We start from the raw sequence: 12,824 nt of genomic DNA, 5'->3' as shown, positions 1-12,824 counted from the left end.
TTGGAGGGGCTTTCTATACCTAGGGGACTCCTCACATCCATCACATTGAAGATTTCCCCAGCCCCTAAAAAATGATTGTTGTGGGAGTTTTTTAGTAGTGGATCATCTGAAGGGGAATATGCAAAGATCTGCCGCACCCTCAACTTCAATTCATTGTATTATATAACTCAGTTTAGTGTCATGGATGAAGACTTCGGTGTTTCACATTATCAGAGAGAGTCACAGTTAGGAGAAACACCAGAGGCTATCTAGCCCAACATATCCTTGAACAAGGTCCTACAGACTCACAGAATCTCAGAATTGGAAAGTACCTCAGTGACCATGAAGGCCAACCCACTCCTGGACAGGAATTTCCCCTACAATTATCTCAATAAGAGGACATACACCCTTTACTTAAAGGCCTCCAGGAAGAAGATCATGACTTTGGGTTCTTCACCTGTAAAATGAAGAAACTGGACCAATGGCCTCTGAGGTCCTTTCCACCTTTGGCACTATGGTATTCTGATTCAATGGCCTCCAGGAAAAGCTCATTCCACTATGGGACAGTTCTAATTGTTAGGAGTTTTTTTTTTCTTATATCAAATCTAAATTTGCTTCTTGGAAATTTCCAGCACTGCTCATCCTGCCTTTCAGGAACAAAACAGAAAAAAATCTAGTCCTACTTCCACATGATAGCTCTGAGACTTCTCTAGGATAAATACATATGCCCAGTGAATTCAATAGATGCTCATAGAGCATGATCTCAAGGTCCTTCCCTTTCCTGGTTGTGTGACTATAGATGCTCTTCAGCTTATCAACAACATTCCTAAAATGTGCCCCCAACTCAACTCTGGACAGAGAAGAAGGCAGTGATAATCATCTTTCTAGTTCCAAATAATGTGCCTCTCTTATTGCAACCTTTGACCACATTAGCTTGTTTTGGGTTGCCATATCAATCTCAAGTTATCTCATCCTGAGCTTTCAGTTCACTAAAATCCTCAAACTATTTACACACAAATTGCAATGTGGCCATGCCTTCCCATGTGGTACTCATGAATATTCTTTTATAAACTCAAAAATAAGACAAAACTGGTTGGATTAATTCCCCCAAAGAATAGGAACATGAATTCTGCAAATTGGATACCATCATCTTCTATAACTTGTTGGCAAAAAAGTCAAACAGCATAGAACCAAGCACAAATTTTTGGAGCTCTCTATTAGAGCCAGCTCTCAGACTGACATCAGATCATTAAGGGCTATATTTCTGGTAGCAGTCATCCAACCAGTTCTGAATCTACCTTACTGTACTATTGTTTAGTCTATATTTCTCCATCTTCTCCACAACAGAGCATGTAAGACTTTGTCAAATGATTCATTGATATTTAGGTAAATGCTTGCAAGATTTCCACCATCTACCAGTCTCTTGACCTTGTCAACAAAGAAAATAAGGTTAGTCTGGCATGACCTATTCTCAAAGAGGCCACGATGGCTATATATGAGTCTCACTTTCTTTTGTGAAAGTTCACTAATGCTCACTTTAATAATATATTACTGAAATTTACCAGAAATCAAAGTAAAGTTTACTGGTTTGTAGTTTACAGGATCCATTCACTTCCTTTTCTTATGAAAACAAGATCAGAGATTCAGAAGTCAAAGGTACCTTACAGGCTATCTAATGCAGCTCTCATTTTAAATGTAAGATGGGTGCTCACACAAGCCCAGTGAGCTACGTCTATTCGCTTTGTCTAAATGCATAGACAGACAGACAGACAGACAGATAGATGATAGATAGATAGATAGATAGATAGATAGATAGATAGATAGATAGATAGATAGAGATAGACAGATATATAGCTCACAGGCAAACAAAACAGGGTAAGAATAAGATATAACCCCTCCCCTAAAGAATCTTACAGTTAACTTAGAAATTGGTAGAGGTGGCTGAGAGCTGTGTCCTAACTAACCAGACAGGTAGGTAGGTAGGTAGATAGACAGATAGATAGATAGACAGACAGATAGATGATATATAGAAAGACAGAGAGATGATAGACGATAGACAGAAAGAAAGAAGGAAAGAAAGAAAGAAGGCAAGAAAGAAAGCAAGCAAGAAAGAAAGAAAGAAAAAAAGAAAGGAAGGAAGGAAGGAAGAAAGCAAGGAAGAAAGGAAGGAAGGAAGGAAGCAAGGAAGAAAGGAAGAAAACAAGGAAAAAAGCAAGAAAGCAAGAAAGGAAGGAAGGAAGGAAGAAAGAAAGGAAGGAAGCAAGGAAGAAAGAAAGGAAGAAAGCAAGGAAGGAAGGAAGCAAGGAAGGAAGGAAGGAAGGAAGAAAGCAAGGAAGAAAGCAAGGAAGAAAGCAAGGAAGAAAGCAAGAAAGCAAGAAAGCAAGGAAGGAAGGAAGGAAGGAAGGAAGGAAGGAAGGAAGGAAGAAAGAAAGAAAGAAAGAAAGAAAGAAAGAAAGAAAGAAAGAAAGAAAGAAAGAAAGAAAGAAAGAAAGAAAGAAAGAAAGAAAGAAAAGAAGAAAGCAAGGAAGGAAGGAAGAAAGAAAGAAGGAAAGAAAGAAGCTACAATAGTGGTCATCATTTCATATACCAAAGAAAGCCTGAAACATCTGAGTTAAGGCTCACCAACAGATGTTTCTCTGCTCTACTGGTGGAAATAGTAGGTGAAAGCTTTAAACTCAGAAAAGCTGAGCAGTTAGCCAGGCCCATGCTCATAATGTCTACAGATTTAATTTGGTACAGGCTCTCCCCTTAGCATGTTGGATGCTGGAGTGTAGTTTAAGTAAGAGCAGAAGCACTTAAGTTTACCATAGATGCCACAAAATTGCAGGAAGCAGGTCTCAATTCATATTTGTTGCAATCTTTGCTTAATTGTTTATTTATGGGTCTGTGGCTTTGGGTTGTCCTAAAATACTCACAGAGTCAAAGACTATGAGTTGGAAGGGATCTGGGAAACAAACTGGTCCATCTTGTATCATTGAGGAATCTCCTCTTTAGACAACCAAAACAAATGTTCACCCAGTCTCTTGTTTGATAAGGGAAGTCCACTGTTTCTGGAAGCAGATTATTCCAGCATGGGATCTCTCTAATTGTAAGGAAGTTTTCTTTACATCAAGTCAACATTTTCCTCCTTCCCAATTTCTACCCATTATTCTTAGTTGTGCTCTATGGGGCAGTTAAATGGCACCATGGCTAGAGTGTCAGGTCTAGAGTCAGGAAGACTGACTCAGACATTAACTGTGTAACCTTAGACAAGTCACTTAACCCCACATGCCTCAGTTTCCTCATCTGTAAAATGAGCTGGAGAAGGAAATGACAATTCATGCTTTACCAAGAAAATCCCCAGAGGGGTCACAAAGAGTCAAACATGACCACAACAATGAGGCCTAACAGAGCAAATTCAATCCCCCTTTTATATTACATATCCTTTTAGAGATTTGGGGATTGCTATGATATCCCCTTGGATCTTTTAATGTATAAGCTGCAAAGGTCCTGTGTGATCCTTACTACAACATCTCGATATTTGAATTGTTTCTTTCTGGCTACCTGTAGTATTTTCTCCTTCACTTGATAGTTCTGGAATTTGGCAACAATATTTCTCAGTGTTTTTAGTTTGTGGTCCCTTTCAGAAGGTGAACAGTGGATTCTTTCGATGATGTTTTGCCCACTGGGTCTAGGACTTCTGGGCAATTTTCCTTGATGATTTCTTGGATGATATTGTCCAGGCTCTTTTTTTTCATCATGGCTTTCTGGTAGACCAATAATCCTTAGATTTTTCTCTCTTGGATCTATTTTCCATGTCAATTGTTTTTCCAATTAGATATTTTACATTTCTGATATCTTTTCATTCTTTAGATTCTATTTCATTGATTCTTGATGTCTCATAGATTCATTAGCTTCTACTTGCACAATTCTATTTTTTATCAAATTGTTTTCTTCAGTTAACTTTTGCATCTCCTTTTCTATCTGTTCAATTGTTCCTTTTAAGGAGTTATTTTCTCCAGTTAGGTTTTGTACTTCCTTTTCCGTTTGTCCAACTGTCCTTATAAATTCTTTTGTGATTTTTTTTCATATTTTAAAAGTCATTGGTCAGTTTTTCTTCTCTCTAATTTGGGCTTTAAAATCCTTCCCAACCTCTTCCAAGAAGGCTCTTTGTGCTTCAGACAAGTTCATATTCCCTTCTGAAGTTTCAGATGGGAGTACAGTCTCAATGCTGACCTTTTTGGTATTTGTGTTTTGGCCCTTATCCTCATAGAAAGATTCTGTGGTCTTTTCTTTTCTGTTTTGCTTCTTACTCATGATAATAACCCTTTTCCTGGCTTTTAATGTAGATCTCTGCATCTGGGGCACAGGGAGTTCTATCTCACAGGTAGTTCTATCTAGTTCTTGTGCTTAAAACTTGAGGTTTTGTGTGATGTGGCCTCTGGTTCTTTCAGCTAGGGCTAAAATGCTGCAGCTTACCTGGTGCTGAGCTGGCTGGTGTTGGAAAGCAGAAGCTAGGTGAAGTCTTTTGGGGTTTCCCTGCAGTTACCCTGGAGCTAGCTCATTAAGTGTAGGGCAGGGGTGGTCTGGCCACAGGAGGTCTTCTCTGCTGAGCTATAGCATAGGCAAGCTCAGTGGTTGGTGATCCCATCTGCACTAGTGTCTTCCCAATTCCCCTGGGGTGCTGATGCACGCCTGGGGTCCTGGTGTTGGCAGTTGCTGGCTTCACTCCCCTGGGGCTTAGGATCTTTTCCTGGTTTGTTGAACTGGGGCTGTCTGGGATAGCTCCAGTCCTGCACTGGTCCCCTTTGGCCACAGCAAGAGGAACCCTCCTTAGCAATCTTCCTAACCTCATGTGCTAAGAGTCTGTTTACCCCTTCTGCTGTTCCCACTGCTCCAGGCTTTTTCCCAGGGAGATATTCTCTGGTCTCATCAAGGTCAATAAGGGGAGGGAGAAGGCAAGTATCAATCACTCTGCCATGTTGGCTCCCAAAACTGGAAAATTGATATCCCTCTTAAGATAAAAATATTATCATATGGCAACAATTGACTGTCATATTATCAAAACCCTAGTCCTTGTTCACTGTCCTGCTTACTTTCCTTTATAAACTCTAGCACAGCAACATCCTTCCTAAAATGGGGTACCTATAAGTGAACTCAATTTTATAGATGCAGTCTGACTGGGACAAAATACAGCAGGAATATTACTTTTCTTATTTCAGACACTGTTTCTCTTCATGCTGCCTAAGATGGTTTATCTTTTTTTGAAGTCATGTAATATTGCTGATTCGTGTTGAGCTTCTAATGCATTAAAACCATCAGACGTTGTTCCCAAAAGTTATTGTTCAACCACAAATTCACCATGTTGTACTTTTGAAATTGAATGTTGGAAAACAAATGTAAAAAGAAATAGGATTTGTCCATATTATATTCCATTTTATTAGATTCAGCCTGATGAGCATGTTATTTATATCTTTATTCTAGTCCAGGGGTAGGGAACCCTAAGTTCTTATGTGCAGCCTTTTAAATGAGTCCAAGTTCTATAGAAGAAATTCTTTTATTAAGGGGATATGTTGTGTAAAGCTTGGATTCAGTCAAAGGGCCACACTTGAGGACCTAGAGGGCCGGTCACAAACGACTTGGAGGCCCCAGGTTCCCCACCCCTGTCCTAGTCAATGATTAAAATGTTGAATAGCATAGGGCCAAGGAGAGCTCTCTGAGGCACTCCAGTTTAATATTAACTCAATAATAACTGCTCTTTAGCTTCAGTAATTCAATTCTTTTTCCAATTGAACTAATTCTGAAATCTACTAATCCACATTTCTCTACAACAAGGATAATTTGAGAAATTTTATCAAATGCTTTATAGAAATCTAAACTAATTTATAGTATTATACCTATAACAGTCTCCTAATTTATCTAATTTCTCCTAATTTCAGTAACGATTTTAAAAAAGGAATGGAGTTAGTTTTATATCACTTGTTCTTTATAAAGACAATCACCACTTCCTTTTCTGAATGCCTACAAAGTGTATCCATTTAAAAACTTTAGAATTCTCCCAGCTTTCAAAGTCAAATTCACAAGGCAATAGTGTGAAAATTCCATCCTTTATTTTCTTCAAACGGGCATAATTATTCATCTCCAGTCCTGTGACATCCCTCCCAGTTCCCATGATTTTTCAACAATCACCACTTAGGCTAGGTCATTTGACTAAGTTATAAACAACTGCTTCAGAAAATCGGTTTTCTGGGAATGAGATTTAGATTTCTGGACCACAACTTAAATATAGAAATGGCATGTTTCTCTTGTCCAAGGATAAAGCATACCTAACAACGGTTAGTTAAAGAAGTCTTTGTCTGGAACCCTGAAAATATAATCTAAAAGAATTTATATCTTAAGAAAAAGGATAGGGAGAAAGCTACCTATATATATCCGTCAAGCAAGATACCACAAAGCCTAAGAATGACATTAGAAGGGTAACAACTGATACGTAGAAGTTTAGAGAAGACACAGTCTAAGAAAGAAGCCCATAAAAATCACAAGGTCTCAAATGTCTATGAATAATTGCACAAAATATAGGCAACAAACAAGATGTATGCAGTAGAGGTCCTAAACCAAGGAGGCAAATTTGACTACTCAGGGATCACTGAAACCTGATAGGATGAGACTTATGACTGGGATATTACTCAAAATGAGTATATCTTATTCAAGGAAAACAGGCTACGTAAGTAGAAAGAGGTACAGATAGCGTGATAGAATTGTCTATCAAGATGATATACACCTACAAGGAAATGCAGTAACCAAAGTAGCAAAGCATGGTGGAGGGTATTTGAGTAGAGACCAATGGAGGTAGAAAACAAGCAACAAAGTCATCAAAGTATATTACAGACCACTTAGAAAAAATTAATAGTTATAAAGGAGTTAGAGAAGTTGTTCAAAAGCCTGACACAGAGGCATGATTTACAGTAGCAGTGATAAGTCTTTAATTTCACGTGTATATTCTAGAGCTCTTTCTGCCAAAAAAAGAAAAGTAACTAATTTCTTGACTTTCTTTAATAATCATTTCATCTTTTAAGAGGTGGAAAAACAAAGGTAATATTTCTTTTCCAGATATGACTTTTACCAGTGAGAAAAAACTCATTGCTGAGTTGGAGATGAAAGGTAGTATGATGGGCCCTTAGAGTTTCTGATAGCAAAGGTTAAAAAAGTCAGGTAGAGTCTCATATGAACTTTAGACTTGGGAAAAGAAAATTTCAAAGGTTCAGAGAATAGAAAGGTAGGATCTCACAAACTAAAATTCTACAGATGAAGTCAAGCAAGGAGGAAAGGGAAATTCCAAGACCAGAACATTGTACTAAACTAACAAGATAAAATTTAATAGATATGAAGTCAAAGTTTTAAATTTAAACAATTAGAATAATTAATTTCATAAGTCAAGATAAGAGAGGCATAATCAGGCAACAACAGAAAAAAGAGCTGGGAATTTTTATGGACTGGAAGAGTGTGTTTTAGCAGCTATTTTAACCTCAGGCTGCATTAAGAAAAGTGTATCTCTCAGGAATAAGGAGGAGATTGTCTTTCTGTTCTCTGACCTTTTATTGGACCACATCTAGCATATTGAATTCAGTTTCAGAACCATATTTTTGGAAGGGCATTTGAGAATATCCAGTAAATGTCAAAACAGAGAGTAAATAGCCATAAGTGAATGGTTAATTGGTTGAAAAAAACTGGTGGTGCTTATCCTGGAGATGACTCAGAAGAAACATGAAAGGTATCTTCAAGCATATGAAAGGCTATAACTCTGGGCCCCTAAGTACCAGGTCAAGAGTCAGAAAGACTCATCCTCCTTAGTTCAAATATAGCCTCAGACCCTTACTAGTTGTGTGAATCTGGGCAAGTCATTTACCTTACCTGTGAAGTGGGCTGGAAAATCCCAAATGGGATCATGAAGAGTCAGACAACTGAAATGGAAGAATTAAAATTCTGCTTAGTTCCAGAGGGCAAGACTAAAAGGAATGAGTGGAAATTTTAAAGAGGAAAATTTAATTTTTTGATATATGAAAAGTCCAACAGATATAATTTCCGGTTAATTAGCAATCGTTTTATTAATTACAGTTAGCAAATGATTAACAAAACAGGTCAATAGCTATCTCAGGGACGAAAACCAAATCATGGAGACTGTTCAAGGCTTATACCCCCTTGGAAAAGTGGGATGGAACAACAGATGGAAATCAACTCTGATGAACAATTAATGAGGGAATGAATATTGTAATTAGGTGGGCCTACTCTAATGTCACAGGAGATCATGAGAGACTCATCTCAAGCCAGACCACTCCCATCTCAGGCAATCTATACAAAAGGATCTAGCCTCCACCCAACCAAGAACAACGATGGGGTAAAAATTCCACCCAGATAAGATGATCTGGGGGTGATGAATTCTTTGGGAAGGGTCAGAAATGACCCTTTTGGAGGCTGGACTTTGAATGAGGAAATAGAAAGGAAAGAAAAAAATACCTTGATTCCCCCCGCCACCACCACCAATTTCATTTGGTATTAATATGAGAAAGAAAGAAATCATTTCTCTCAGTTTGCTAGTAGGAAAAAATTGAAGACAATTGAAGCTATTCAAAAATAGAATGAGCTACTTCAGGAGGTAGGGGAGGTCATGAAGAAAAGGTTGGATATCCACTTGGTGGAGACATTATGGCTGTGACTCTATCTTGCCTAAGAGTTAAAGGCTGCTGAGCATTTCTCTGAAATGCTGTGATTTTGTGATCCTTTGATGACCTCAGTGAAGCCAGGTAGGATCTCTCTGACCATTTCCTGAATTATCTTGCATACTGATCCTCTACTCTGTATTTTTGTTCTTCTCCTTGTCTAAAGATAATTCTCCTTCAGAGAAAAAAAACCACAAGAGTTCTGCTTTCATTCTGTCAGCCACTACCATCATCTTCTCTATTCCAAGCAGCTGTTCCTGTTCTGTTCATTCTTTGACATTCTTTTGGCTCTTTTAAAAGTCTGTGCTTGCAGTCAGGCGGAGATGGAGACGCTTCTGGAAGAACCATCGCTTTGGCCGCACAAGGAGAACCCCAAGTGCAGTTCAAACTTGTATTAGTTGGAGATGGAGGTACTGGAAAAACCACATTTGTAAAACATCACTTGACTGGTGAATTTGAGAAGAAGTATGTAGCCACCCTGGGTGTTGAGGTCCAGCCTCTCATGTTCCATACTAACAGAGGTCCTATTAAATTCAACGTATGGGATACAGCTGGCCAAGAGAAATCTGGTGGTCTGAGAGATGGTTATTACATCCAAACTCAGTGTGCCATTATAATGTTTGATGTAACATCAAGAGTTACTTACAAGAATGTACCTAACTGGCATAGAGATCTGGTACGAGTATGTGAAAATATCCCTACAGTGTTGTGTGGCAACAAAGTGGATATTAAGGACAGAAAAGTCAAGGCAAAATCAATTCTCTTCCATAGGAAGAAGAATCTCCAGTACTCTGACATCTTAGCCAAAAGTAACTACAACCTTGAGAAGCCCTTCCTTTGGCTTGCTAGAAAACTTTTTGGAGACCCTAATTTGGAGTTTGTTGCCATGCCTGCTCTTACACCTCCAGAGGTTGTCATGGATCCAGTACTTGGACGCACAGTATGAGCAGGACTTACAGATTGCTCAGACAACTGCTCTCCCTGATGAAGATGATGACCTGTAAGGGAATGAAACTAGAGCCCAGCGTCAGAGATCTAGTTTTATAGGCAACTGTACTGTGATGTCAGTGGTGTAGTGTGTTTGCCACATTATTATATAGCTGAGCAGAACATGTGCTTAACCTCTGGGATGCTGAAGGAAATGAATGGGCTTCGGAGTGAATGTGGCAGTTTAAAAAATATATAGTTCATATTTTGGACTTTCATATTTAGCTGTTTTGAACCACAATTATGTCCCCTTGAGTTTCAAATATAAGACTGCTGCAGTCCCATCACAATATTCAGTGGTGAATCTTGTTTGTTGCTGTCATTCCCATTCCTTTTTCGTTTAGATCATAATAAAGTTGTATTTCAAATATCTAAGCAAGTGAGGTCTTATCCCTTGTTTACAATAAGCATTTTAAAACCTGTAAGGTCTGTGGGAGATGTGTACCATGTTACTGTTTAAATGGCCTTCATGTTTTTATCGCTGGTTGTTTTAAAAATGTATTTCAGACTTATCAGTAAAATACATCTAAGTCATACATTTCATGAAGTAAAGCTAGGGACTGGACAGGTTAAAAACTTTGTGCTACTGTCAGATGACTGGTCACAACTTGGTAATACAGTTAAAAGGTGTGAGTATATATAATTTAAGACAGTTAAGCTAAAAGTTTTCACACTAGCTAAGTAGTATACCTTACTTAAGGTGGCTTGTGGAAGAAGGGGTAAAGTTGAAGAAAAAAAATCACATGAGTGTTGTACATTTTTCCTGTGTATGAGCTGTCAATAGAATAGAATTTTTAATTTATATGGGTTGAGTATCAATTGAATGCAGCTTTTAAAAGACTCTATTGCTTAGCATACATGGGAATGGTAACCATGCTTTAAAAGGGTGGCTTAAGGTGATTATGGAAGAAAGCTAGATTCTGTTAACTTCAGCTTTGATAAGCTTTTTAAATCCACTGTAGGGCAAAGTATTCTTGTTGGAAAGGAAGCATATTAAGACAAAAGTCATTAACCAGGTAATGATGTGATGACCACCACCAGAATAGTGAGAAAATGGACCATATTCAGTGATGTCAATCTAAATTGAAGCCTTGGAATGAGTTTTGTATTTTGGGTTCTATAATAAAAGTGAAGCATTTAATTTAAAAAAAAAAAAAAAGTCTGTGCTGTTGGTTTTCCCATTCATTGACAACCTCTGTTCATTGTGATCTTTAGTACTCCAATGAGACTTTTTACCCATCCTCAGCTCTCTGGTATCTCTGCATGGTAGTATCTTCCCTTTGAGATTATCATCAATTTATCTTGCATTTTCTTGCTTGTACATGGTTGTTGGTATGTTGTCTCCAACCAGATTATAGCTCCCTGAGTGCAGGCAAGGTTTTTTTCAATTTTTTGTCTCCTCACCACCCAGCACAGCAACTTGGTACATGATAAGCACCTTTAAAATGATTCATTTTGTGGTTGTTGTGAACTGGGGTATACATTTAATTAATTTTAATACTCAGAAGAGTATTTCGTGAGTGAAAGAACACCAGAAGCCGATGACTAAAACCTGTGTCCAGAGTTCAACTAGGGAATGAGTTTTCCACTTTTTTGTAAGAAGATCGGAAGCTATGGGAGGTTAGGAATGATTTCTTTCATTTTCATATCCACTACCACAGTGCACTTCACAAAGCAGAACCTCAATAAATATTGTTCACTGCCTAGTTCTCAAGACATTATATTAATAATGATGAGAACTAATGGATTATAATTCAGACTTCCTCAGGCAAAGTTGATGAGACTCCATTAAAATTCTGGACAGCTGGATGTTAGTTTCTTCTCTGGGGTAATTAGTGACTTTTCTGAGTGTACTATTGGGAAAAATTCATAGATTCATGAGAATGTATTCTTTTATGTGATATTTCTGAAGGTCGAATGAGGGGAAAGAATTGGGAAATATGTGTTTTCCCACTGGGTGAAATGGTGGGAAAAGAGAACCAGTGCCTCAAAAAAAATTAAATGGATTACTTTTTATTTTTACACTAGAATTTCTGAAAAATCCTTTAATGCCTTTTTAAGACAAGGAGCACTTAATAAGGGACAAGGAGAAAAAAGAGGAAAGAAGGCAAAGGGAAAGGGAAAATAGGAGAGGAAAGGAAAGTCTTTCCCAACAGCAGAGAAGTTACTGTGAAATTTGCTTTCAAATTTCAGAATTTCTCAGTAGTTTCTGAATTCTTGGTCACACAATAATTTTTTTTAAAAGGGGGGAACTTTTTTCTCTTTGTGGACATTCTCCCCTCATTTGAAACTCTAAGGTAGTCAGTTTATGACTGATTTTCAATATCAAATGATAATAAAAACAACTCTCATTATAAGAGACTTCACTTACAAGTATCAAGCTGATTTTTGCACTAGAATATTGATTTTCTAAAATGTGGTTAAAAAATTCAGTGATAAATGCTTTGAATAGGAATCCCAAAAGCCTGATAATGGTTCATTAAGTCCTGTTCATTCGAAATAGCCAGAGAACGATTAACAAGTAGATTCACCTCACTTAGTATGGCATTTGATGCACATTCAGAGGACTGTAACTGTATCCCAGTGGCTCACTGACTGAATTACAGAAGATGAAGAGAGTAGGACAAGAAGTGCATTCATTCAGCAGGCATTAGCATTCTAGCTACAATGATTAGCCCCAAGATTATCCATTTAGAAATGGAAGGAATCTTAGAAATCATATAGTTAAGCCACATCATTTTACAGATGAACAAGTTGAGTCCCAGAGAGGTTAAGATCTGCTCAAAGCCACATAAATAATAAATGCCAGAGGCAACCTTTGAACCCAGGTTCTCTGACTCCAAAGTCAATGATCTTTCCAATGTGAGATGCTAAATAAAATGCTCATCACCCTTATACTTCATCATTATCTCATATGCAATCAGTTCTAAGACTATTCTCTTTATTTTCACATGTAAAAATCAACAAATCAATAGGCATTTATTAGGCAATTACTATCTAGCAATGTGCTAAGCACTAAGAAATGATGAACACAATAAATACAGAAAAGCATGGGAAGATTTAGATATACTGATGCAAAATGAAGCATGCAAAACCAGAAAAACAATATGTACAAATACTACAACAATGGGAGAGAAAAGAAAACAAAACTGAATGCTATGA

The 12,824-nt window shown here is 37.7% G+C and overlaps 1 protein-coding gene across 1 annotated transcript; it reads left to right on the top strand.

The window, feature by feature from the left end:
* Positions 1-9,085: 9,085 nt before the first annotated feature.
* On the top strand, positions 9,086-10,821 carry LOC140508867 (GTP-binding nuclear protein Ran-like). Its single transcript, XM_072616787.1, has one exon. The coding sequence runs from the start codon at positions 9,178-9,180 to the stop codon at positions 9,619-9,621; it is 444 nt and encodes a 147-aa protein (XP_072472888.1). The 5' UTR covers positions 9,086-9,177; the 3' UTR covers positions 9,622-10,821.
* Positions 10,822-12,824: the final 2,003 nt, after the last annotated feature.

This window comes from Notamacropus eugenii, chromosome 5 (assembly GCF_028372415.1).
Source record: "Notamacropus eugenii isolate mMacEug1 chromosome 5, mMacEug1.pri_v2, whole genome shotgun sequence".
Classification (NCBI taxonomy): domain Eukaryota; kingdom Metazoa; phylum Chordata; class Mammalia; order Diprotodontia; family Macropodidae; genus Notamacropus; species Notamacropus eugenii.
Note: the sequence above shows the minus strand (reverse complement) of the source record. Positions and strands in the feature narration are given on the sequence as shown.

Coding starts and splice junctions, on each gene's coding strand:
- LOC140508867 (XM_072616787.1), top strand. CDS start 9,178: ATGTTCCATACTAACAGAGGTCCTATTAAATTCAACGTATGGGATACA.